This window comes from Drosophila ananassae, chromosome 2R (genome assembly GCF_017639315.1).
Source record: "Drosophila ananassae strain 14024-0371.13 chromosome 2R, ASM1763931v2, whole genome shotgun sequence".
NCBI lineage: Eukaryota > Metazoa > Arthropoda > Insecta > Diptera > Drosophilidae > Drosophila > Drosophila ananassae.
The window spans coordinates 20672625-20700621 of NC_057928.1; the positions used below are offsets into that span (position 1 = coordinate 20672625).

Sequence of the window (27997 nt, forward strand, 5' to 3'; positions counted from 1 at the left end):
CGTGCGCCTGTCGCTTTTTTCACGAGGACACGATGTCCGTTATCCCATCCTTGTACCTCGGTCTCGGCCGTGCGCTCGTGGCTTGTTTTGGCTCTGGCCGGTGGCTCAAAGTCGCGTGCTTACCAGTTTGCTGTCGTCGCTGTACGTGGGTGAAAGTGCGCTCCGTTCCGCACCGATTTGTACACAACTTCACACGATAGGAGTCGTCCTATCCGGATGCAATTGTAAAGCTCGTTGTGGTTCAAGTGGATCCGAATGAAGCTGTTCCGTTGTTTTGTGCCGCCGTGTTGAGTGTCACTTGAAAATTGTCAAAATTGAATTTTGCTAGCCTGGGCAGTGAATATGGCCATGGCCTAAAGTGAACAAAGGCCCTCCAAATGGCCATAACGAGTGCTTCGGCCTTTGTCTGGCTTCGATATTTGAACTCCAATTGAAGTGATTTCCGGATTAAGCAGGATAGTTATCTAGAGATACTTATGTGGGGGAAATGCACAAACTAGTGAACTGCCAACAATAAACATACATATCTGTGTGCCGGGTAAGTGATCCATCCCAACGTGATTCCGCCGGCTGCTTCATTCATAAGAATCCTTTACGAGTGTCTGGCGGCGGTCTGATTCCCGCTCTCGTTTTTGGTGGTGTTTCCAAAATTGCATACAATTCGGGGTGTTTTTTCCAAACGGCGACGACAGGTATGGGATAATCAATTCGAAGGAAAACTAGACTCAGAAAGGAACTCAAACAATAAATTATAATTATAATCTCATATCTTTGTTTCAAATACCAATATTTTGAAGTCGAAAATAAATAAATATTTTTTCAAATTGCGTGCGAGAAGACCATACATAATATATGTAAACAAAGCAGGAGTCTAGAATATAAATGGATCGATATATAATTCTTACTCATCCTGTTTGGTTGGGTTTTTTTTTATGGGTTTTTTCACTCCATACCTCTGAGTACAATTTAATGTTAATTCTCTCTTTTGGAGTTACAGGGTATAGTCAATGGGTCGAGCCCACAGAACATTTAAAATCCATTAAATTGAATTTCCTTTGAGGACGATTTTCCCTTTGTTGGCCCGTCTCCCTTAGTCCTGTCAAGTACAAAGGCGGTCAATTGCCGAGCTGAAAGGGTCTCGGCAGAGACTGACAATGGAAATCCGTCAGATATCCTTAATTTTCCCAGAATCCTTCCACATGTCCGCTGTGCCATTTCGCATTAGATTTGTTTCAAACCAAATAAGTGTTAAATTAAGTTAGGGGCAAGTGCTTTAAGATCATTCTGGTGGATCTAGAGAGGCGATATAATATGCATAACATATGTTCATAGTTTAGAATGAGATTCTACCTCAGATTCATCTTGAATTTGACTAAAAATGTAGATGTGTTTTCCCATTTCCTGAGCTCAACTCAAGCAATAAAAAACAACTATTTTTGCTTTTATTTTACCGGACTTCCTGGTTCAAAAATATACACACAACAACATCTTTCTAATTATGTATATGCATACACATGGGTATACTCGTGCCTTGGACCTGTGATGTCACAGGTCTTGGTTGCATTCAATTTGACTCGCTTAGAAATGCACCCCAACACGCAACCGACCTCCACCCACTAAACTCCCAACTCCAGAACCAGAACACATGTCATGGTATACCCTATGGGTACCCCTGGCTGAAAAGAAAACAGAACAAAGTGAGACCCAGACTAAATTAATCAGGGGCCAGGTAACGATTGGAGAGCGCAGCAGATTGCTGGAGTGCCGAAGGGGGTTGGCATCCAACCTGGTAGAAGCACTGTGAATTGCTAAAAACAACCCCATATGGGACTATCTTCCTAGCCCACGGATATTCCACATTTTTTCATACATACCAAATAAAGGTGTTTTTTGAATTTCTAAAAAACAAAACCCCAATGATAGTGTTGCAAAAATAGCCACCAAAGCTAATCAAATGTCAGGAAAGTTTTCTAATTACCTTTATTATGAATAACCTGCAGTCCTAATCATTAACACAAACAACACATCAGCAACAGCTTAAAGTATGTATTTTTGAAGCCAAAAATTATGAACGTAAACTTTTCTAATAAATGAGAAAATAGGAAAACAGGAAATGGGACGAGTTGGCTTACTAAGGAAACATTTTAGATGAAAAAGTCAGCCAGCATTTTACAATGTTTTGTTAACTTTTCCCATTCTTTTTATTTTTTTTTTTTAGATATTTTGCAACAAAACTGGGGGGAAAATTGGGGATGAAAGTATAACAGCTGATGGCCATGTCCATGTAAAGCCAACTCCTTTCTCACGGGTTAGTTTCCTTTTCTTTTTGCAGTCCTGGCTGGCCCTGCCTGCAAACATACAAATGCTGGCGAAAATGTTTATTTAGTAACTTGAATCCCTCGAGCTGACTTTTGCTTCCCAAGAAGATTTGTTTATTAACTTTAAATGGATTTTGAATATTTGTATATTTTAGATATTTTCATAATGAAATACTATACTATATGTATCTTATAAAATGATTTACGTTTATGATATGAAATCTTAAATGAGGCAGAAGCACAATTGCTGTTGATGGGGCGGCTGGAACGACACTTTTGCCGCACAAAGTTGAAAGGCAAACAAATACTCACGGACTATTTAAAAGTCGGAAAGAACTTGACTACCGAGGCCGGAGAACTTTTCCGGATTACGCCTGCTGCGTAATTTCAGAGGCGCCCCATTCCGCCTTCGGCAAAGTATTTGTAGCATTAAACACTGTTCAGGCTCCACTCCTTCGTGGTGGGGTGTTTTTTGTGAACTATTAAAAAGCGAGCAGAATTCTTTTGGGAGGAGGATGGAGCACGGAGGACGCAGGCCACCGACCGAAGGCGGTCCTGTGTGGTGCGGTGGTGTGCGGTTTGGATGATTATCCAAGTTTTACCATTCTTTCCCTGACTGACGGTCTCACTTCTGCAAGACCATCAACAGCCAGAGCCACAGCCACAGCCAGAGCCAGAGCAGCAGCCACAGCGCATAGTTATGGGAAAATCTTTTAATTAATTTAAAACTAATTTCCTTGAAAGGCAAGTGAAATGACCTTTCAGAGGGAACTCATGCACAGCTCAAGAAGATGAAAGCCGGTCCACACATACTCGTCGAGCAATTTCATTTAAATATTTCCACTCAGACTTTGAGGTTTGAGGAAATTAAATTGCGAGAAAATCGGTAGAGTCACCTTAAGAGCATAAAACAGAGATTAAATCGCAGACTGTTATGAAAGTGCAACATAATCATATCAGATGAATGCCATTTCCTTTGATGTAAGCGAAAAACTTGCTAAAGAGGAGATTTTCCGGGTCTGCAATCTTCAATGGAGGGCCTGCAACTTTGATGAACAACTCTCGAGTATTGAGGGAATTATTCAAATGCATTCGGTGAACCAGCCAGTGCCCCTTTCTCCAGATCCCTGCACCCTCTTCCAAGACCAAGTGAAAGTGGATTAGCAATTTGTTAAGCCAACAATTTACTCAGCTCTGTGGGGCTTCACTTTGGCGAGTTGTTTGCACTTTGCCAGTGGAATGCTGCCCTTTTTCTGCAATTCTGCTGCTGCTGCTGCTCTTGCCGTTACTCCAAGGATATCCGATGACCGTGCAGAATGCCATCCATGGGCTTCATTCTGCCCTCCACTATCACTCCCTCATCCCCCAGCATTGTATTTAATTGTAATTTTAACTTTTGCCATTTAAGTGCCTGTTATGTGCCATCTGGAGCGACTTGTCTGCACCGCTGCGGTGTATCCTTGCCAGCTCGTCCTGTCACGGCATATTTGCCAGTCGTAAACGTTTCAAGTTTTTGGCTAAATGCAATTGTGGCCACTTCTTGTCAACGTATGTATGTTTGCCTGCACTTGCCCCGCCACATCGAATTGAGTGCAGACACACGGCGTATACGCAATTTTCAAAGCACATAACGACCGACTCGTAATTGCAGCTTCAACATAATTATAATGTAATTGAATTAATTCAACATTTGTGTTATTAGGTCAGTAAATGAAAGCTCCCATTGAAGTTTATTAAATAGTTTTGGTTTTGGTTGTAGAAAGTTAAGTATCGGGTGTGCTTTAAAGACTCATTTTTCGACAATAACCAAGCACGCAATATCATAATCACTCTCTCTGACAAAGACCAATTCTTAAGAAGACAATTTATCAGAACCAGAAAGGACTCCCATTTTAATTTTCCGCTAAACGTTGGAAAATAAGCAAAAAAGCCCACATACGCAATTACTCTCACACCGTTCTCGAGGTTTAATTTGCAATTTATGCGACAATGGAATTCGTCTGTCGCGACGGAAACAGAATAAACTCCCATTTCCGGTGTGAGTCGGTGCTCTTGTGTATGTGCGTTCTAAGGAGGAAATTTATAAAAAAGAAATCCACGCTCGTGTAGATGCGTGTGTCTTTGAAGAAAGGCAAATAATCAAGGAGCAGGTATAATAACACTCAAGGTACTTTGCCAGCAACTTGGGGGCTCTTCCACGTGGCAAGAAAAACAAGGCTGAACGATTAAATAAAATACTTCCTAATAAAAAAACGCAAATTTAATTTACTTTCAGTGGCTGTCGGCTCGCAGCAAACATAAATCGAAGTCAACGAGGTGCCCCAATACGGCAACACCTCTTCCTTGGATTCTTGCTTCCTAGCTAACCCCAGAAAACACTAAGAAAAAATATAGAGTTCATTAATAAATATAAATAAATATGTTATTGTTAAGATTTTTAACAAAGGTCTTTCTAAAATCAGGTAAAATCAGTCTATAGCTTTTCTTTATATTTCCAGTTTATTTTTTTCAAAGTGTATAGGCTTGTTCCTGTCGCTTCCTCCTTCCTCCTCTCATTATGCTCCCTGTTTCAGGATACGGAAGTAGGAGTTGTATATGGCGTGTCATAAGCCTCCACCACCTCCCCAAAAAACAATTTTCCCGGTCCACAAGCATTTTATGGAGGCAGGAGGAGGGAGATTGGATGGGAGTCGGTTTTTTGTGGGTCTTGGCTAAGGGCTATAGGCTGCAGCATGTGGTGATGGTTGAGGTGGCTGAGGCGCCATATTTCCAACTACATCTGATGCCTACAAGGCACGTGATGGTGAATATAATGAGAACAATTTTTATTTAAATTAGATCCACCGCCACCGGACACTTGGCACAATTATGGATGGGCAGCCGGGCAGCTGGAGTCTGTCCGGAGTCCTTCAGTTGGTCATCTGCAGTATGATCCAACAGATACAGATACTCGCTCATAAAATAAACTAAATGACCTGCTTTTGGCTGATTACTTTTCAACGTGCTGTCATGAAATTGGAATATTTTGCAATATGTGTTTTGGTTTACACTGGAAATATTTCGACATTTTTAATGTTTTTTTTTTTTAACAAATTATAAATAGATAAGGTTTAAGATCTATTTGACTGATGCAATTTCTAAATTTTTCTTCCCCTTGGTCTTCAATTTCTTTCATTTCTAAAGCTATATTTTTCGGTACTCCCCGTTTAAGCCATATTCTTGAAATGAAGCCCTGCTTTGGGCCCTGCTCATTATCGTAATGGACGTGCTGGGCAGGGTGTTGCCCCAAGGATGGGGTGGGTGGGTGTTAGTCGGTGGGAGTACATTCCATTAATCATGCCGAGAATACAGCACCCAGGGCCGTGAAACACAACCGCAGAATCAACAACAACAAATCATGCGAAAGCAAATGCGCAAATAATGCCGCTTAAAATTTCAATGCCTCGGTATTATTCATTCCAACCCAAAGCCGTTATCGGAAATTAATTTTCAAAATCCTCTTAATGCTTATGCTGAGTGACTGAGCGACTGGATTTATGTATGTACAGATAGTCCAGTCACAGAGTTCTAGTTTATTTTTGCCATATTGCAACTATTTGCCATAAATAATTGAAAAATATATATATTTATTTCATGATTTCGGATAATAACTCTCCGAAAAAGGGTATTAAAAATGGCGCAATTGCAGTTGAGAACTAATTACAGGGACTTCGTACCCTTGGCCAGTCAATATTTGTCGAGCCGATGGCGAAAGCCACAAAAGTGCAGTAATTATGTGCCTCGCTTTTTGGGGCTTTATTTTCCTTTTGAAATAATTCATTTTGGTCACGCAATATGGTGTCCTTTTAAATCGTGTCCTAGCAATTCTGTTGAATGTTTTCAATATAAATTCCACTGCCAGACTAGATAATTGCTATAAAAATAAGCAAAAATGAAATAAACATTATGCAAATGTGAGGCGGCTTTGGCTTCTAGTGGATTAGAGGAATTGGAATAAAAGCCAAGAAAATAAAAGCCACAGACTTTCTCTAAATGATTTTGATTTATTATTTTTGAAGGTCTGGCTTTTGGTTTCTTAAATTAATTTTAGCTGACTGGCTATTTTTGGGCGCCAACATATTGCTGACCAAAAAGAGTTGGCGCCATTTCATTCGATTTGCTTGATGAACTCCTTGGGACTGTCGCTGCCATCGATTAATGGATTTCCTTTGCTTTGGCGAAGGCTCCGGCGCCTGAAAGGCTGCCATAAAAACTGACAAATCAACATCCAGCTGTTTCAGCGTCAACGACCACAAATACACACACCAGTACACACCAGAACACCCACACCCACACCCATACACTTGTGGAAGTGCGCAGCAAAAAAGGACACTACGGAATATGTACGACTCGAGGGGGAAGATATACTCCAGAGACGACATTGCTCCACAGGACTCAATGGCAGAGTTATGCAAATATGAATATATATATTTTCGTTTCTTTTTTGTGGTGTCTGCCAGCCGATAAGGGAAAGGACCAACTTCATCCTGCAATAGTCCTGAAATTCAACAATCGAAAATCAACGCAGAGAGAGAGTTTCCACTTTTGCGACCCTAATAATCCGCCCTTTCGCTTTTCCAATTTTTTTTTTCGCTGAATCGGCGATATGGTATGTTGTTGTTTATCCGATCTATTCGGACGTGTGGGTTTCTCCGAATGGAAAATTATAAATCTGGGTCAGCAGCAAATTGCTTGTAATTCATTCTTCCCCATATAAAGACATTAGAGGAGCATTATTTAAGATTATGCGGGCCGGGCGCTGTCTGTGCGGTTTTCTTATCTACGAAGATGTAAAGCAATTTCAATTTCTAATAAAAATTATCGCTTTTTTTCAGTCGCACAGAAAAGAGGGAGAACTTGTGGGTGTTGAGATTTATAAGATGACTTCGTTTGTGATAATTGAATTAGATTTCCTAGCTTCTTGAAGTATCTGTGAGTTATGTTCTTAAACGTTCTTATTAAAGAGTAGTTTCTGCAACTTAAAGACAGTGACTAATACCGTGAAAATCCTAAGCTCATTGATAAGGCCTCATTTGACTCCAGAGTGCCAATTAATAAGCCCCATGTCTGCCGTCTTCGTTCCCCCTTCTCTATGCAGATTCGTGTGTATCTCACGGATGCGGACGGATTCGGGGTGTTGAGCTGCTGTTTGGAGCCAACTTTATGGCACGAAACAAAGACGACAGCCACAAGACTCTAGACCAAGACTCATGACACCCGGGGGCGTTCCAGAAGCGAAAGCACAGAGAGCTACTCGTGGCACAGACAACAGGAGGCGGACACCGACAATGTGGCTGACTGATTTAAGTGCACATTTAGTGGCAGAATCCCGCCCCACTCGCAGCCGTCCTGACATGGCTTGCATCTGTAGCTTCCCCAGACACTGGTCGAAATTGTCAAGAATATGTTGTCTTATTTAGTATACATTTGACGGAGAACTTGGGAGAACTTTGGAAGTAGTTGCAGTTGAAAGTAGTTTCCTATTTAAGCAGAGATAGTGACTATCATTAAATATTAGGTCCCACTTTTACGACTAATGAAGGTTTCCAGTAAAATGCTAAACATCTTTATGACTTTTATATTTTAAGGCCGGAATAAGCCCGCATTTGGCCACGTCTTGTCCACTGTGACTGTCTTAGATTGCGGTCTAGTCACTAAGTTTTCCTGTGCAGACGTCGCAGACGTCTACGTTTATTAAAATGAAGTCAGTTCAGCTCCGGGTCTGGCTTCGGGTCCGACAGTTTCTGTGGTGGTGCCAACGTTGGGCCTTCAATTATTAAGTAGCACTTACAGTGTTGCCACGGCAGAGACGTGGCAAAGGACGAACGGAACGGGAACGGGAAGCTCCGAGATGGATGCAGGACTCCCTTTAATGTCCACCTGCATGCAATCCAGCCATTGGCCCCGGGGCGCCCTATGGAGTACCTTCGTGTTCATGCACCACCGACTGCCAGCTATGCACTGACAGAAAACTTTATTTAATCACGGATTAGAATTACTAGCAACCTCTTCTTTCTATAATCCTCTCTCCTGAGTGAGGGACTATGCGATTAAAAGGGAAACCAATAGAAATTAGTGTAAACCATTAATTCAATTTCATCCAACCTATTTTCTCTATACTAATCTCTTAAAGGATTAAAGTTATTTTAGTACCGGATTGCATTCCGACATGGGTTTTCCACCTCGGCTAGGCACTGCCCATTAACTTTTCTAAATGCTCGCCCAGCAGTCGGGGTCCTGGGGAGGTCCATACGTCATGGGGCGGCGACTGTAATATACATATTATTTACCCTGCGGCTTGTCGAGGATCCCACCTAGGTTCTGATGAAAGAGTTGCAAGTTTGTGGTGGCGCTTTCAGGGGCGGGACACGGAGGGTAGATGCGATTGGGTGGGTGAGGTAGCACCACATTTTCCCATTCGGTGGCTCGGCGCCACCGTCAATGTCAATTGCACCGTGCACGCGAAATGTGTTGGGTTAGTCCTGTGGAAATTGCCACACGATAAGGATGCAGTCTGGAATAATTTTCGCCTCGCCAGGTTTCCAGACTGCTCCTCCACTTTGATGAGCTCAATTGCCAGTCCCATGTCGGGGGACATCCCAGTCCTCCAAGGGCTTCGTCGAGTGTGTTGGTCGTCCATTGTTCGAAAATCATAAATGGCCTCACGCAATGAAAATATTCCCAAGACTCTTCAAATAAAATGGCTTCTATAAAAACATTCACAAGCTAATGGCAAAAAGCTCTTGTTCAGGTTTTCCAATCCATAGAAATGCGTTTCTTTAATATTAAATTTATTTGTAATAAAATTGCCAGAGATTAACACAACTTTTTTGGCTTTAAAAATGGTATTTATGGAAAAACTTGATATCGTACAACAATGACTTTATCTTTACCAAAAATCATCCGATTCTTGAGAGAAATACCTTAAACGATTCGTAAATCGATTCTCCATCAATCTGCATCAAAATCTGGGAACAAAATATTTTTTACATTTTTGATCAAATTATCTGGATGGTCCCCTTCGAAAATCCATAAAACGGCATGGAGCCCCTATATGGCCCCCGGCGAAGGCTATATCTTTGGGAGTATTGCTCCGATTCTTGAGCGGAATACCTTAAATGATTCGTAAATCGATTCTCCACCAATCTGCATCAAAATCTGGGAACAAAATATTTTTTACATTTTTGATCAAATTATCTGGATGGTCCCCTTCGAAAATCCATAAAACGGCATGGAGCCCCTATATGGCCCCCGGCGAAGGCTATATCTTTGGGAGTATTCATCAGATTCTTGAGCGGAATACCTTAAATGATTCGTTAATTGATTCTCCATCAATCTGCATCAAAATATGGGAACAAAATATTTTTTAGATTTTTGATAAAATTTTCTGGAGGGTCCCCTTCGAAAATCCATAAAACGGCATGGAGCCACCATGTGGCCCCCGGCGAAGGCTATATCTTTGGGAGTATTGCTCCGATTCTTGAGCGGAATACCTTAAATGATTCGTAAATCGATTCTCCACCAATCTGCATCAAAATCTGGGAACAAAATATTTTTTACATTTTTGATCAAATTATCTGGAGAGTCCCCTTCGAAAATCCATAAAACGGCATGGAGCCCCTATATGGCCCCCGGCGAAGGCTATATCTTTGGGAGTATTCATCAGATTCTTGAGCGGAACACCAATCTGCATCAAAATCTGGGAACAAAATATTTTTTAGATTTTTGATCAAGTTTTCTGGAGGGTCCCCTTCGAAAATCCATAAAACGGCATGGAGCCCCTTTATGGCCCCCGGCGAAGGCTATATCTTTGGGAGTATTCATCAGATTCTTCAGCGGAATTTCTTAAATGACTTTTGGATCGATTCCTTATCAATCTGCACTATGTTTTTTAAGGCGAGCCTTAGGCAAAAAGCTTTCCTTCCTTATTGAATATAAACTTAACTGTACGCATATCCTTTAAATATATTTATTGCGTTTTAAAAGTGGAGCAGCTTGTAATAAACATAAGTGCTGCGCTTTTAATGTCCCAAGTAAATTACAATTTAAAACTCTTTTGTATTTTTGTTCGTAACCGCGTTAAAAGGCGGTCTGTTTACTGGACTCACTCGAACGATTCTGCGGTTGATGTCGCAGTCATTAAAGTTTTTCATTTTTTTATATATACTTTCTGTGGTTTTGGTGTCAAGTATAAGTACTGCCCCGCCCCTCAACACATTGTTGTGGGGGTTTTTAACCCTCCGAGCTGTAGAGCATTTATTTTTGTCCTTTTAGTTTCGGGTGTTGTGCTTTCAAGTAGTTGTTTCGGTAGTTGATCCAATTGTGGCTTCGCACAAGGAGCTTGGGAAGTGGGTGTTGCTTAAATAGCATACGAAAAGATAGGGAAGCATTTTAAATTTTAAACGAGAAACAAAATACTAAGTCTAGCCGGACAAAGAAACCCCGATTCCCATTAGATAATTTTCTCATTCATTAACTAAACCAATTTTCGGGTGTTTTTGGTTTCTCACAAAGACCAGCTTGGTCGGTTCTCGGAATGAAAAGGATGAAGGAAATGTAAAATCAGATTTTCCTTTTCATTCTTTGTTTACCTTTTGTGTGGCAGGACATGGGGTTTCCTGAGCTCCTGGTTGAGTTGACTTCCGCAATTTTCGTATTTACTTATCTTTATTATTTGGCCAAATGAGCAAATGGCTCTGGACACCGACCACGTCCTCACTTTGTATGCGAATGAGGTCCGTTTCAGGTAATTACATACAACAGGGAGTACTACTACACCTACATACCTCTACAGTATTGTGAAGGGGGGTTTATTTTTAGTTTTTTAACCCATTTACCCATCTGGTGGTCACCAGGTGGGGGTGTATCCAGGACCAGGTGGCGGTCAGGATGTGAGCACCGCAGTATGCGGGCGGCGAAATGGACTTTTAAGTGCAGACTCAGCTCGTTGGGGATCCTTGGCCATTGATTAAGAGTAAACAGAGCATGTAAATGTTTGGATATTCAAACTTTGCGTTCTTTTTTTTTTATATTTTGCCTTTCACTTTGTGCCCGAAAAAATGAAAAATTTTTGCACGTTTTTAAAGCAGGGAGTGTGTGTGTGACCTGGTGTGTGAGTCCATAGAGTCACCCCAAAAACAGAATTTGCTTTCTGCCCAAAAAGTATAATGAATAACAGCACTCCTCCGACGAGGCAACAGCGATAACGGGGGCGGGTTCTGGGGTGGTAATACTAATACTCGTAGCTGGCCGCACGCCACCCATCCCGGGGCATTGACATTTTGTCTATCGGGGATAGAGCTCTAAGCACAGGACTAGCTTGCTCCCTGCTCCCACACCCACGGACATGGCCTCGCCCACACTCCGGGACAGGCCATTTCCCGGACAGGCATGCACCATAATTCTCGAGCCGCCATCGCTTTGATTTTTCGCGCTGCGACAATTTCGCATGCCTATGCTGGTGACACTTGAAAATATTACTCCATTGTTAATTAAATTTGAAAATAAAAGTTAGTTTTTACATATTTAAAAGGGAATTGCCAGGATTGAAGGTTAAAAAGTGGTGGGTTTCCCAAGGCTTCATTTAAAATATCTCTTTCTTAGTAGTTCGAATTTAAAAGAAAATAAACAACTTATCCTTATATCCCCATTAAATTTAATGAAAATTCTAATATATCTACTAAAATCCTAGTTTTTAATTTTCTAAATCATTTAATGAAAACTATAAAACCCACCCAAAATATTCTCTCAGTGCCAGTTTAACGAATTAGCGCTCTCCGGCGGGTGGTAACTGGTTGGCAGGATAACGCCGCTTTCAAAGGACCGCATAGTGCAGTTAATAGTTTTCTGATGCCCCTCGCCTCCCCGGGGCTCACAAACGCATTGCTCTCTGACCTCCGATCGCCCACAGCGACAACGATAATCATGTTGATGAGTCCTGGCCCTGCACTATTGAACATTTCGATTTTAGACAACGACCCATAGGCCCCACCTTCCATTCAGTTTCCCCCTGACCGAAACTTTGGCAATTCAAAATAGAGGGTTGGGGGCTGAAGACCAGAGAACTGCACGAATCACATTTTTTTTGTTCATACTCGAGTAATGATAGGTTACTCTGATTGATTTTAAAATTTGATTCATGTGAACAGAGCGATCCGAATGCTTCGTGTCAATGATTTGGAACAATTTTGAATCACTATCGCATCAATTGGGAATGATTTGTTTTGATTTGTTCAGAAGCAAAGCAATACCCGAAAATGATGTAAAATCATACACATATGATTGATTCTGATTCGCCTGCTGAGCTTAATGAGCTTTAATCTGGAGCCTTTTGAGGCTGTATCTGGAGCCTATATGAGGCTTAATATATTGACTCAGGAGGTGATCCTGATTAAGAATATATATACTTTATAGGGTCGGAGATGTCTCCTTCACTTGATCCTCCAATTTGATCAATTTTTTCTTGGGTGTACTGCGGAAACTGAGGGTGAAAGGTCGTATGACAGATCTGGACTATGGTTTATGGGAGCCTCAAGGCTAGGGTCTGCCTATTTATTACGTTATCAGCATTTTGGTGATTTTTGACCCCTTCATGCATTTTATTGTGAAGCATTGTGAAGAAATATTATGATAATATGAAACGTCATTATTTCGCTGAATCCCTGTCCCCTTAGTTGATAGAGAAGCTGAAATTCTGTCTATTCTATTTGTATATTAAAAAAATTAAAATAAACATTACTACAAGTCTCTGGTTTCAATCATACATTTTTACTCGAGTATACCTCAATGATTTAAATCATCTGCCTGGATCGTAGCCTACTTCAACAATCATTTTGTATCAAAGTCAGTCAATTATACCTGACGATTTTTTTGAAGCGATTTGATTCAAACCGAGCTAAACTATACGATACAAATCACATCAACTGATTTAAAGTTGACTTGTACTTGAATCGATTTGAAATGTTGTGACATATGATGTGATTTGATTTGATCTGTTTTTGTTAAAGATGATTTTATCATACTCAATCATACTCGTTGCAGTTCTCTGCTGAAGACACAAAAAAAAAAAATGAAAAACAATTCTGTGGGCTCTTTGCTTTCAATTTGGTGCAAATGTCTGTTTCTGTTTTCTGGCCCTGTGCTTTGTTTCCACTACATTTCCCACACTTTCCCAGGACTCTCCCTGGATGACCATGGGATTTGTCTGTAAGTCGGACTATTTGCACATTCTGTCGGATTTCCATCCGATGGGTTGGACTAAATTTCCCAATTCATATACGGCATGTCCTTGTTGTCGATTTTAGTTAAACTTCTGGGGGAATACTAATTTTAAATTTATGAGTTTACTTGAAGTGCATCCAATGAAGAATTTGTTAAATGTTCAAAACGAAAGCAATAAGTGATGTTAGAGATTATTTTTAATGAAAATTAATGGCTTTATCAACAAATCACATATATTTTATGAGTTTTTTTTGTTTTTAAAATATGATATTTGTAAAGACAGAATTTTTTCTTAAATTCTATGAGGTTGTTGAAGTCTATAAATAGCTTTTAAATAAATATATAGTAGATAGATATTAAAAAGATATAATTTATAAATAAAATACGATTTTTTATAGCTGTTTTAATCACCTGAAACCATAATAAATCCTTAAAATTGATAATAAAACGCAACAAATATTAAATTTCCAATGGAAACCTATCAATGTCACTCCAAGTTTGAACTTCAAACTTTGAAGAACAATATAAATGGGGACTAGATTGATTTCCCATTCATCGAAATGGGTAGTTTGAAATCCGCCCCGGAATATCTATGGGAAATCGGTCATTTAGACCGATGATGTTGGCTGTAAAGGGCCTTCGCCGCAGCCAGCAACCAACTGTTGTTGGACCCATTTCAAATCGGTTTAATGCGCCAGGATACACGTGTGTGTGTGTCGGGGTGTCTGGGCATGTGTGTGTGGGTGGCAATTGGCAGGACCAACTCATTAGCGCGAAGGGCGAACAATGTTCTCCATACATCCATACATATTGTATGTATGTAGGCCACATAGCATCTGGCCGGTCCGGCCCTTTCCGAACTGTGCGTGTCCGCAATTAAAGTCACGGTGGATGGAGGGTCCGTGTCCCAGTGACGCGACAGATTTCGCTAATGACGATGTCTATATGGGGTCGAGGGGTCACGGGTGTGCTCTGTAGACAGCGGAAAGGATTCCTTTCATGCGCTAACACAACATGAACCGACTGCAGAACTTTTGTGATGAATCGAAAAACTGAAACTACAGAAATTAGATGTGCATGTCAGTCAGCAAATTACTAAACTCCTCGCCCACCTCATCCTGACAGCCGGTGATATATCGCCGCCGCCCCTAGTCCCTTGTTCAAAAATGTTGTTAATATTTTATTTGTGGTAGATTATTTAATTACATTGGCAAACCATAGACCTCGCACTCGAAAAAAATTCAACAAAGGTGCGTAAAAACTATTAAACTGGGATTATAAATAATATTTAATGGATAGATTTAAAGGGTTCTGAAGTATATTATGATTTATTTCAATAATCTGATTAAATGTGTATTTTTATTTAATTGCGTAGATAAATTAAAACTTTATTTCTTTATTAACAAAGCAGGATTATTATTTTCATATGATTCTATTATCTTAAAATCCTCCTATTGTAAGGACTTTTAGGAGGTAGTGTCTAGTCTTTTGAGGTCCTGACTTTTCCTCTTTTATGTTTGTGTTATTCCTTTTGTCCTGGACCATAACTTTCGATGAAATTGCATTGAATTGTGGAAATAATCGCCATAAAAATGTTTCGTGCACGACTTGTAATTGGTTTAAGAATTTATGAGGGTTGATTGTGTTTTTCTTTATACTTTTTTTTGTGTTGGTTCTCCCCTTTCAAGATATGCCGGCTCTGGGCCTGTCCAGGTCATATGTGAGGGGTTCAGGGTTTTTTTTTTGGGTTAGGGGTTGGGGATGTTTTATGCTCTGATAGGGGCCATTGACACTCTTTATTGTTGGGACTTCACTTTCAAGCTTTTGGCTCAATTGACATTTGTTTTGTATTGAGAGCGAATAGATTGCTGATTCATGCATAAAAACAATGGTATTTTGTGGTTTAAACACACATTTTTGGCTATTTTTCATAAAGGATTTTAGGTGAAAATGAAAAATACAAATATAAATGAAAAGTATAAAGTTTCGCAGCTCAAGTGGTGCAATTTCAATTCAATTTAAAGCTCAAGGGCTTAGATCAAATAAAGTTTCAAACTGTGTCTCTCTTTTGATTGAGGGGACAAATGAAAAAATTCTTTAACCTCTCAAATATTTGCACAATTTTTCGGAAAACAAAAATTCAAGTTGAAAACTTTGAAATTCAAATTTAAAACCTGTCCATTTCGTGTGCATGTCAGTGTATAAAATCAGAATCAAGACAGTCAGAATTATCTTGCATTTGATTTGTGTATCTTTTTGTAACGTCAAACTTTTCCTCTTATTTTGTTTGCAGGATATGCCTGGCAGGCTGAATTTTTTTGCGGCAAACGAAAGGCCAACGTCAAGCCAGTGAGATTTCTTTGCTTTTGGCTTTTGGCGATGAGAGCCAAACAAATGACACGCCTTCTATAAGGGACAGAAGTCATCTAGCATTCGCGAAGGATGTGTGCCAGCGACGTGGGACCTGCTGAATCGGGCTCAATGGAAGTGGTCTGAGTGGCGGGTGGAGATTCCTTAGACAGACACCTCTGATTGAATTGGTAACAGAAGCACCGACGGCTAAAGCAACAACAACAACAGCAAAAACAAGGACGACAAGGAAAACAAAGGACATGCGAAAGAATACGATGGCGAATCGGAGGCGCAGAAAGAAGACCATCGGGATGCTGACATCGGGCCTAAAATCAGTAGTCAAGTGGAAAATTATTGTATCATCCATAATGTTGCTCTTATTAAGTGGGACAAGTGAGTGAAACTCATTTACAGCAGTGCTCCTGACTGCTTCTGACACATTTCTGGGACTCGGACTCCGACTGGGACTGATTAAATAAATATCTTGCCATTGGAACTCAGTGCGTATACGTAATATTTGTGAATACAAAATTGGTTTATGTTAAAATAAACCAAACTATGTATTTTATTCGTTTATTCAGACAAATTCTGCTCTGTAAAATGTACACAAAAGTCAATGTGCTTTTGGCTAAAAACTGGTACGGAAGTTACCAGTATATTAAGTATACGCATAGTGTTCTCTTAAAGTTTGTACAATAGCTTCTGATATTCAAACAAGAGGAGGGGAGTTTTATGTTTCAATATCGTCTATGATGGTGAAGGAAGGCAACATTTTAGTAGGGATAATAAATTGTGTTTTATGATGCAGGTTACATAGCTGGTATTTTGCTTAAAGAGTTAAACTAACATGGAAAATAGCTTGTTAATATTTTGTTTTAAATGGTTATTCCTGTCAGGATATTTTGTTTCAGGAAAGCTCTAATACAAGTAGACTCTTTTCTCAGAATTTAGGACTTACATCCTTGTTTAGAAAGTTCATCATGAAGAGTAGAAAGAGTAAAAAAGAGTATTAAAACTTCTGTATCCTGATCAAGGATAAGAGTCCTTTGTTTTTGTTTTGCTTGCATAATTTGCACCCGAGGGAGCTGTGGGATGTGCGACTCAATTTACTCGACCAGGATACCGAGGGCGATGACAACAATAGTCCTAGAGCCGAGCCTCTTGAAACGGGGCCACCATATAAATTACAAAGATTTATAATTTTTATCTCTCCCACTCTGCATTCTATATGGTGTTGCTGTGATTCCAATTCGACAAAAGGTCACGTGCTGGCTGTGCGAAAGGGTCGCCTGATGTCCCCCAGTACGTTCACCGCCCTCAGCGGAGACCTGCATGTGCAGATCCAGTTCAATGGCAACGATGAGGACGATATGCCGTACAGAACAACCGCACAGCCCGACGAACACTTGAGCCAGGACTCGACAGGGCACAAGAACTCCATAATGAGCACTTTAGTCATTAGCAAAATCATTGATGACGTCCCGGCCCCTCCGGCACATGGACAGGAAAAGGATTTAATCGAGGGGAGTTCCTCCAACGCAAGCCAGGTGGTCCTGCAGCGGCGTCGCAAGGAAGTGGTTCAGAATATCCCTCTTTTTCCGGATCCCCGGTTCAATGTCACCCAGGTCACGGTACCGTGTCAGACATTCCTCAAAGGCGGACGCTATGAAATGCAGGTGGTCAGTAATCTGAAGACCATCACTCCCGATCCGATGGGCACAAATCAGAGCCAAATCCGGACCACCACCCTAGTGCCGGCGCAGGATGAGCGACTGCTGCAGACCCTGGATGTGCGATGGCCGAGTGCCGAGATGATCGTGAGTCCTGTGCGGCTAAGGACGTATCCGCGGAGTCCGGTCGTGGTGACGCTACGGTTTCCGGAAGTGAATTGCAACCAGACGGGCAGCTTGGCCCTCCCAGAGTTCTGGCTGGAGCTGATTTACTGCGGCAAGGAGCGGAGTTGCAGCCGGAACATTAGCCTGTCCAATGTCCTGTTTGCCGAGCAGATTCGTGGTTTTCCCAAAAACAAGACCCTACATCTGGGCTGCCAATTGTTCGGCCTGGCCGGGAACTATGCTGTGCAATTGCGGCCTATGATTCCGGCCCAAAATGTTCCGACCACACGGCGGCTGCTCAGCGTGGACTGGAGCGACGAGTTCGTGTTCAATGTGTACGCCCGCAGCATCTTTCCGTGCGATCCGCATACTGGCATCGGGGTGTTGTACGAGTATCCTGGCTGCATCCTGGAGCAGGGCGACCGCGTGCGTCTGTATGCTAAGCAGCGGGCGGACGTGGCCTCCCTGAAGCCACCCACCTCCCTACATTACATCTCTGAGCAGCGGGTGGTGAAGAGCCAGCACTCACTCCACTTCTCCTGCGACCTGTTCTTCGAGAAGTACGTGGAGTACTGCTTCGTCTACGTCAGTCAGTCCATTTCCGGAGCGGTGGCCGATGTCCGGATGGACTGTGTTCCCACTCTGCCCGTGAGCGGTAAGTTTGAAAGGCTCCTAAAGGGGATTTATATTAAGTGTTATGATTATTTATTTTCACAAAAATCCTAATTATTTCGATTGAAAGCAAAGCTTTAATAACCCCAATTAATTGTCCCCAATTATTACCACAATATAAATAAAGAAAATCACAATTAATATATATGGTATTTAAAGCAAAGCCACATCCTTTTTTATCATTTCGTTTCAATATGAAAAAGAAATAATTGAATTAGCAATTTTCCATTTAAATTTTTTGCCTCGTTCCGCATTAAATGAATTATGTGGATTAATTTGTGACATTCTTTTCTCATTCTCACAGAATCGGACACCGGAGGCTGGGGTCCATGGAGCGAGTGGACTCCGTGTTCGACGAACTGCCTCGGGGGAACCAGGAATCGTTATCGTTTCTGCGACTCACCGCCCCCGCGATACGGAGCCAAATTCTGCGAGGTATGTAGTTACGGCAGTCCAATACGGTAGATTAACCTCTGAACGACCTCTGACGCCACCTGATTTGATACACTTAATAGTGAAAGTTTGATTGAGTGCTCAGTGAAATGATTAATACGCGCACATCTGCGAGGGGGCGGCTCCAAGACGCCCTATTTCAATAAGTGCTCCCCAACTATACCCAAAGATGGGTGAACTACGGTTGAGTCTGTCGTGGGGGAGGTCTGTCACCCTCGGGATAAGTTTCGGATTAAATTTCACTAGGGAAGACTACACAGAGGAAAATAAATGATAGAATAACTTGAAGACTTTTAGAACTTTCTCTACTTCCTTATAAATCAAACAAATACTTTAGAAAGCCTTTTACAATTATGATATATTTCTTTCTATGTAGTACTCTCCTAGTAGGGCAAACTATTCCATTGTTTTTGTTGTGAAAGAGGAGAAGAAGGTCTGGGTAGAGGAGGTCTGCTTGGGTGCTGGGATGTTTTGGATGTCTGGGAACATGTTTCCACACTGCGACACTTGCTCTAGATTGCGTGGGGAATTTACGGCGTTTCCGACAATTGTCGGCCTACTACGCTTCGTTTTATCTCGTTTCTTTTGTTGAACGTGGAATGGATAGACTGTGGGGGAGTCGCTCCTCCATCCTCCATCCACCGTGCATTTCATTATCCAAAAACTTCCGGCATCAACATCCAGCGATAGGGGCACATTTGCCCGTACTTTACCAACTTGTTCGGAACAATTACAGTCAAAGTTTTTAAATGTTCTTCGCACTTATTGCGAGTAGTTCTTACACGGTGGGGAAGTTGTGTTCTGGATGCTGTGACAATGGAGTGGGTGGTGCCCTCTACAACCTCCTCCTTTGCCACCTCCTATTCAACTGAAAGCCATTCCATAACAATTTGCATTTGGCCCCTAAAGAATAGCTGCGAGGCGTTCATGGCATGTGTGTATACAAATATTGCACCACGGGCTATTAATCAAACAAAGCTCCGGCTCGGCTCGGCACAGCACGGCATGGCATGGCAGGCTCTATTTGCTTTTAGAAAACACGGGAATCGGGAATAACCTTTTGTGACCACGCCAGGACCCAGCACCACAACCTGAAATTAGTGGCTTAGACATGTATTTGGCTTAAAGAGTCTTAAAGCGGAAAAATGTTTCATGAAAATACTATATAATTTTCCAACCAAAACTCATAGCTTTTCAGTGCCAAGCTTTGGAAGAGCTTTGATATCCTTGGCAACGCTTCCTCAACTAGTTGTTATATTCATTCCCTTAGTCAGACCCAGACACCCATGGAATTTCAGTCCAAATCACAGCAAAATACAGTAGTTACACAAAATATACATTTCCAAAATTAAAAAAAACGGTTAAGTTTGAGAAAACTGCATCAAGATGCCGCCAAAAGGGGCTGCGAAAAAGAAGAAGGAGGACCCGAACAAGGTCAGCCAGGTGGACAGGACCTTCTATGAGCTGACCATCACAGATCTGAACCAGAAGTTGGCCCGTCTGAGGTCCCATCTGTCCACCATCGACGAGTCCAACATTCAGTTAACTGAGAAGCTCAAGGAGGTGGAGAGCGATGGCGTGGATGTGGCCGCCCACCTGGAAAGGACTCTGGCCGAGCGGAACAACTCGATTACGGAGCTGGAGGAGCGCCTGGTGGAGATCACCAAGGTGCGGGACGAGGAGAACCAAATCGCCCAGGAGAAGATCAGCGATCTGGAGGCCAAATACAAGGCCATGCACGACCAGCTGACCTCCGAGATCAAGCTGCTCAACGGCAAACTCAATTCGCTGGATGAATTCCGCATTCAGCGAGATGTCCTTCTGGCCAAATTCGACGACCAGGAAGCCGACCTCAATGAGAGGGAGAAGGATCACAAGGAGGCCCTGTACAACATGGAGCAGCGGGCTGTTGTCGAGAAGGACGCCCTCAAAAAGGAGGTGGAGCAGAAGCTGCTGCAGGTCTCTGAGGACTTTACGCGCTCCAGCGAAATCCGGAATGCCGGCTACACCCGTCGCCTCATCCGCGAGAACATCGCCCTGCAGAAGGAGATCGATCTGCTGGTCATGTCCCAGATCAAGCTCCAGCAGGCCTACACCAACCAGAAGGACAAGCACAAGGAGATGGAAGAGCAGTATAGCGCCCTGGATCAGATCAAGAACGAGCTGGTCCGCAACTCGGTGAACAAAATCAAGATAATCGAGGGTCTCACCCGAAACTATGAGAAACTGAAGGCCAAGTACGTGGAGGTGCTGCGCTTCCGCAAGGCCTACGAAGCCCACATCCAGGAGGAGCGCTGCACGAATGTCAAGCAAAAGGATGTGGCCGCCAAGCTCCGGAATCTGGCCAAGCGAATGGAGATCACCGAGCTGGAGAATCGCAATCTGGTGGTCGTCCACGAGCAGCACGAGACCGAGATCATGCGGCTGCGTGGCATGATCCAGGAAATCAAGTGCACGGTCAGGGACGCCATTGTGTCGGAGAATGCGGTCAAGGTGTTCCCGGAGCGACTGGAAGACGCCGCTGTGGATGGGCCCGATGTGATTGACGAAGTGCGCGAGGAAGCCGTGGCTCTCAGCAAACTGAAACGCGGCGACCTGCTCGCCCAGCTGATGAACATCGTCAGCTCCCATTCCGAGGAGCTGCCGAGGACTCCGTCGATTGGCTCTATCGGGAGTGCCACTTCCTCGCTGTACGCGCCTGGCAAAATGGGCTTCATGCCCCAGCGCCCCAAGGCCACGCCCTTTGATGTCTTCCGCAGCGAGGTCATCGACGTGGTGCCGGAAACGGGCGTTCCGGAGCATCTCAAGAAGCAGCGACTCCTGGACCGGGCCACGCCCTCGCAACGTGGCATCGAGAATCCCATCATCGATGTGGAATTCGGCACTACGCTGTATGTGTCGTCGTCCCGCGAGGAGGATGTCATCGAAATTGAGGAGGAGCCTCTTGAGGAGCCGGAGGGCTCCAGCAGCAGTGTCTCCGTCAAAAAGGAGAGCTCTGAGGGCACCGCCCCGCCGCCAGGACCCGTCCCGTTGGCCGCCACGCCCTCCATCCACGATGTCAAGAAGGTGGGGCCCAGCTCCTCGGCGGACACCATGCCCACGTCCTCCAGGCTGTTCGGAGCGACCGAGGAAGAGGAGGGCGAGGAAGAGGAGGACTTCGATGTCCAGTTCTTCTACTAGGAGTAACTTTATGTTGTGCAGATGTTATTTATTAAATAAAAATTATTGCAAAGATGTAAATTATGAACGAGTTTATATACTTGATTGTCTTCTATAAACATCCTAGCCATCCTATAAACTTGTGTACTATGATTCTTCTTTCTAGGGACCCTCGGTGGAGACGGAAAAGTGCGGCAAGAGCATCGCCGATACGTGGGACTGCATCTACGAGACCTCCGGAACGTCTATGACCAAAGCCAATAGCACGGATGTGAGCGAGGAGATTGGACCCGGATGTCGTTGCGGCTGCATTGTCCATCTGGGCTCCTCGAAGCCCAAACGAATCATTGCGGGAGCCACACAAAGCTGCCCTGGCCGCTCCTTCTGGTTAATACAGGTACGTCACATTTCCAGATGAAAAAAAAACCTAGAAATTGCCCTCTGGTCTTTGGTCAAGTTTGAACAACTTTCGAATTGCCTTTGGAGCCATAACTATAAAAACGAACAATGCCAAACACTCAGAAGTCCATGAATAACATTCCGCACGCCTCAGAGGCTGCCTCCCCAAAAAAAGTGACAAAGGACCTCCACTTAATGTGCCAGGATGCGGAGGACGAGTGGGGGCGAGTGGCTCGCTCGGCCTTTTGCGGGGTTGAACTCAATTCATGCATAATAAATGCCCCACTTGGTAGGCGTTTTGGCCAGGCCAGGCCCGAAACTATCAATGCGTGCTGAAAGTCCCCAAGGATGGCTTGAACTTTCTGCAAAAAGGATATGTTGATTTTGGAGCAATTTATTTTAGAGACGCAAAGAAACTTTCTAAGAGAAAGGTCTTGGAAAAGTTTTAAAAATTAATTCAACTATTAATTACTGGGTATCCTCCTGTCGGTATCCTTGCATAAATGGGTATATAAGTTCCCCTACCACTGAACACAATTGGAATGATTAGACCCGGCAATTGGCACGTTCGATAAGCAGAGGGGATGTGCTGATTGGAAATGGATACTGTGTGGTGATGAATGCGCCTGACCCACTTTGCCATCGAACTGGAGGGGGTTGGGATGCGAAAACCAAACAAGTTTCCGCATACTCATACACGCACGGAGGCAAATAAAGAATCCTTTTCATTTCCTTGCAGGTGGACGGCGAGCAGAGTATTGCCCTGGCGCTTAGTTTCCTTCGATTACCCTGCGCCACTCAATACATAAAAGTACGCGACGGTCCTTCTCTTTCATCCACACTCCTGGTGGAGCTGAATGGCGGCGGCCTCGTTCTCAAGGGAGCCACTGGCGAGGGTGGCATCCCAGTGTCGGTGGAGTCGACCGGGGGACAGCTGCTGGTGGAGTTCTATGCAGGCGATGGTCAGGCAGGGAATACATCCTCCGCTGCGGTTCAGGATGCACAATGTACTGGCGGCTTTATGGCGAATGTTCATCAGCAGTTGGGTATGTAATAGACTTTAGAGACTGCTATATATGGATCTAAGGACTTTTTTTCTTCACAGCAAACATCAGCGGCAATAACACCATCCCCACTCTAGTGGCAGCCACCAGGATCTCTGGGAAAAGTCGGACTAATTCTCAAAAAGCATTTTCGCGACTGCGGTTCACTTTGGTGCATTTAAGCGCAATGATCTTTGCCAGTATTATCATAATAATAAGTGCTCTCCTGGGTATGTTTTTTAGTAAAATCTCAAGGATAATGCACTATAATATTATCTTTTTATACCAAAACAGGTGCCCAGTATGTGGTGCGCTATCGGAAATACCACTTGGCCGTGGCTAGGAGACAGGACGAGGGCTCTCGTCTGCATACCCCAAGGGCCTCTTTGACTTCTCTGCAAGGACCTCCATCCCGTGCCATGTCCACAACTACCCTCCTGTCGGAGGTGATATATCTGGTGAAGATGCGGCCCAAACATCACCTGCGGCATTCAATTCTGCGGGAGAGTGTGGATGCCGAAAACCTGACGAGTGAAACGGAGTTCAAGGATACAGATCCGCAGGCCATGCTGGCGAAATGGTAGATATTTAAAACTTTAATTAGAAAAGAGTAAAATAAAAATACTTTTTAAAATTAAAGCGATGAAATGAAAGAGCTGGGCAGCTCGGCGTCTATGCTTACGCTCCGCAATGAGCGTTCCTCGCAAGACCGTCTCTCCATGGACAACGGCAGTGTGATTGGATCACCGTCTTCCGCCGAAGCTGAACTGACTGGGGTTCACAGCCCGGCAGAGGAGTCCAAGGACTCTCCACTGGAGCCCGCCAGCGGCAAGGACAGTGCCAGGGACTCGGAGTCCATCATATCCTCGGGCATGAGCTCCCTCTGCAATAGTCCGCCGATGAACAGCAAGCGACTGAGCAAATACTCGGATCGCTACGATGCGGCGACACTGAAGCTGCTATCCTCCAGGTTGGACGAGAGCCTGCAGGATGCCAGTTCCCTGCACTCGGTGACAGAGTCTTTGCGGCTGGGCGGTCGCCTTGGATCACGCAGTGTCAGCTCTTCCCTGACGAATGTGAGTTAAGAGGTTTCTGATTTGATCCTCCTTAGAGACACATTATCTTTTCAAATAATACAATTTCCTTTCTTTCAGGGATGCTACTCTCCAGCTGCCAGTGTGGTCAGTACGGCCACCATCAGGACCACCAGCAATCCCAAGGAGTCCAAGGAGAAGCAGAATCGAAAGAAGCTATTGGCCAGACCGGGCTCTGAATTTTCGTTGGGAAATCAGGAGGAACTGGAGATGGACTACTACGATTACAATGTAATCAACGCAGGATCAGCTCCTGGCTCTTATCTGGGTATGGATCCGGCCTATCTGGTCTGGATTCCGCCCTTTGAGGAGGTAGCAGAACGGGAGGAGGATGACAAAACACCGGAGCCCGAACCAGATCCGGAGAGAGACGAGCGCCAGCCGCTGTACGAGGAGATCAAGCTGCCCAAGTACGGACACTATCTGAGCCCGGCCAGCAACACGGAGTCCAGCAAGTCCACCACAGCGGATAACACGCCCAGTTCTGAGGAGCGATCCCCGCCGAACAGTGGGCGCCCCTCCAAGGCCACCTCTCCCTGCGAGGGTGGCAAGTCCATGCCCCCCAAGCAGCCCACACCGTACATGTCCAGGAAGCAGCGACGCCAGTCCAAGCAGCAGATCCAATCTGCTATGTCCCTGAGCTCCAACTCCCTGGAACATGAACAGCGCTCCGGTAGGAGCTCGAGGACACCCGCCGAACTGGCTGCAGTGCATCAGAAACTGGAGGCCGAGGAGGAGCCCAACGAATCAATGACTGGCTCGTATGTGGAAAAAGAGACGGCGGTGGAAAAGTCCTCGGGGGATCTGCAGGAATTCCTGGCTCTAGACGACATCCAGTTCGCCGATGAAAGTGGCAGCGATTACGAGGCAGTAAACCTCAAAAAAGGCATCGAGATAGAGTCCTCCTCGAACCAGGACCAGGACGATGTCCGGACAAAGCTCCTGCACAGAAAGGAGACCAAGTCACGGGAGGTGTCCGTTTGAATCAAAAAAACAATTATGTAAATAGAAGCAGCTCGAAAAGCTCAGCACATATATATAGTTTTCGGATGATCTTGTAAAATACGGGTAATATACTATACATATGTCAGCACCATAAGAAACGTAGACCACCTGGAGTACTCTTTGGTTTTTTTTCCAGAAGTAGATCTTAAGCTCAAATCCAAAAAATGTATACTTTAAAGAAATGAAAAAAAAGAAAAAGAATATAGAGCAAGCTCGTATCTAGTCCCAAAGCTATTGTAAGGCTAAAATGTTTAATCTCACGTTATCCTGTATATAACTTAGCTAAGGTTCACTGTAGTCTAAGTATTTATTCGCACTCGATTATGGTTTGATTTGATTTGGCATTGGATCTGGATTAGAGAATTGGAATTTCAGAATATTGTGATCTTTATTTACGCGTGTTCTAGTCAAAATGATAGTCGAAATTAATAATTATTTTGTTTTTGCCAAAATATAGCCTTTTCGTCACCCCGATCTGTATCTGTTAAGAAATCAAATAAAGTACTTCTATGAGATATATAGTTATATACTAATTGTTTGTCTTTAATTATTATTTGTTTATATGTTAAATATTCTGGTCACAATTATTGTCCCTGGTCTGAGAAGCTCTATTCAAATCAATTTCTCCAAAACAAATTCGGGGCCTGCTCATTTTGAATAAATTGTTTTGAAAAGGCTTCTTGCAAAGGGGCTTGGCCCTTTCAAAGTGAATGTCCCTATCCTCCAGCTTGAAATACGATTGATATTGAATGTCGTGTATGTCCAGATTATGTACTGTGGCTTTTTCCGTCACGGGGGTCTTCAGGCTCTTTGATCTATTCGCCGCATAGGCGAGCAACTCCTGGCGGGCCTGCTCCTTTCTCATCTCCTGCAGAAAGGGAGCCTCCTTCTCCGGCTCCTTGGGATGGATCAGTTTGCACATGGAGCAACAATCTTTTTTCTTTTTTGTTTCCAACTCCGGCTTCGGCGGTTTCTCCTCCAATCGCATCTCTCGTATGGGAGTTGGGATCTCCGGGTGCTGGTGCGATGCTTCCTCTCTCCGTTTACTTTCCGAACTCCCCTCTTTGTGAAATATTTCCGGATACGGGAAGAGTAGAAGGTCGTGATCGGCTATGCCATCGATGGCCAGGGACGAGGATTCATATCGCCAGTCCTCAGTACTGTCAGAAGACCTGCTCAGAAGCCGCTTCAGTTTCAACAACCTCTCGGAAAAGTCCTCCAGGGGGCTCATAGAAGCCGTGCTCAATTTTGATAAGCGACGACGATTCCTTTCGGCGGTTAACCGAAGTAGAGGAGCGTTATTGCGTAAATTTTGATCGTCCAGTATAACCATATATGCCGGCCGATTGTCCACCGCATTGGCTTCTGATCGCCTGGCGCTTACATAACCTGACATGTATCCCGACGTCGATAATTTTTTAAAGGAACCTCTCTGCGACATGCGAGTAGGACGAAACACTTCCGCCAAATCACAAGTGGTACCTCTTTTACCATTTTTCCTAACGATATATTTTTTCTGTTTTTTACCCTTGGCAGTGGCCTTTTTTTTGTTGGGCTCTGTAATTTTCTGCCGGACTTTATAGAGATCCATGAAGTGAAGTTTCGCCGAACCCTTTTTGGGGTCGCCCATTGGAAGTCTGGTTTTTGGAAGATTCTGCTTTGTACTTTTAACTTCCATATCAGGATTTTCGGGAGCCGTCGATCGAAGTGGATACATTTGCAATGTAAGACTGGTATTCGACCCATGCATCTTTTTATTTTTTCTAAAATCAAACTCTGACTTATCAGGATCTAGCATCCGAACTTTATATATCTCTCTTTCGAGGCGTTGGGTAATCGGGGGCGAGTTCGATTCATTGAAATTATTTTTGTTTTTGAATCGACCCTGTTGGTCCAAATGAGATTCGAGAATGGAGGATATATCACTGTAGAGACTATCTTCATCGTAATCCCGTTCCACTTTTCGATTATTTCGATGCGAATCCGGCATCTGGCTGTCACGTATAATTTTGTAAAACTTACTTTTTTTTGCGGCCCATTGATCGGTTTGGGATTTGCCACCTGCAGGTCTATTCATCAAAAAAGATGGTCTATGGGTGAATGGTACCTCAATGGATGTTGTCGATTTTGGTTTTTTTTTTACCCTTCGACCGGGTTTTGAGTGTTCCGGAGACTTCGGCCAGGCTAAAGTTCTCTGATCGACTTTCTCAAGGTTGTACAACACATTCGAGACCGAGTTGGCGAGGTAATAGGCATTTGGATTAATCGGTATACTTTTGGCATTTTCCATAAAGCTTAGAACAATTATTTTTTTAAAAAATACGTAAGTTGAGAATTTTGTGTTTTAAACATATATGCCTTTTCATAAATGTTATGCAAACCTGAAATAATCTTCAAAGGCAATCTAG

At 43.5% G+C, this 27997-nt stretch overlaps 3 protein-coding genes across 3 annotated transcripts; 2 read left to right on the plus strand and 1 right to left on the minus strand.

Annotated features, from left to right (window-relative positions):
- The first annotated feature begins 60 nt into the window (after positions 1 to 60).
- LOC6507108 lies at positions 61 to 26116 on the plus strand. Its single transcript, XM_001956622.4, has 10 exons — positions 61 to 538; positions 15871 to 16322; positions 17190 to 18419; positions 18741 to 18871; positions 22215 to 22445; positions 23187 to 23493; positions 23553 to 23720; positions 23785 to 24070; positions 24131 to 24566; positions 24645 to 26116. Exons 2-10 carry the CDS (start codon positions 16190 to 16192, stop codon positions 25566 to 25568), a joined length of 3846 nt encoding a protein of 1281 aa, XP_001956658.2. The 5' UTR covers positions 61 to 538; positions 15871 to 16189; the 3' UTR covers positions 25569 to 26116.
- On the plus strand, positions 20150 to 22129 carry LOC26515581 (cilia- and flagella-associated protein 157). Its single transcript, XM_014910260.3, has one exon. The coding sequence runs from the start codon at positions 20276 to 20278 to the stop codon at positions 22067 to 22069; it is 1794 nt and encodes a 597-aa protein (XP_014765746.1). The 5' UTR covers positions 20150 to 20275; the 3' UTR covers positions 22070 to 22129.
- LOC6492923 lies at positions 26107 to 27990 on the minus strand. Its single transcript, XM_014908665.3, has one exon. It carries the CDS (start codon positions 27877 to 27879, stop codon positions 26155 to 26157), a length of 1725 nt encoding a protein of 574 aa, XP_014764151.1. The 5' UTR covers positions 27880 to 27990; the 3' UTR covers positions 26107 to 26154.
- Between the last annotated feature and the right edge of the window lie 7 nt (positions 27991 to 27997).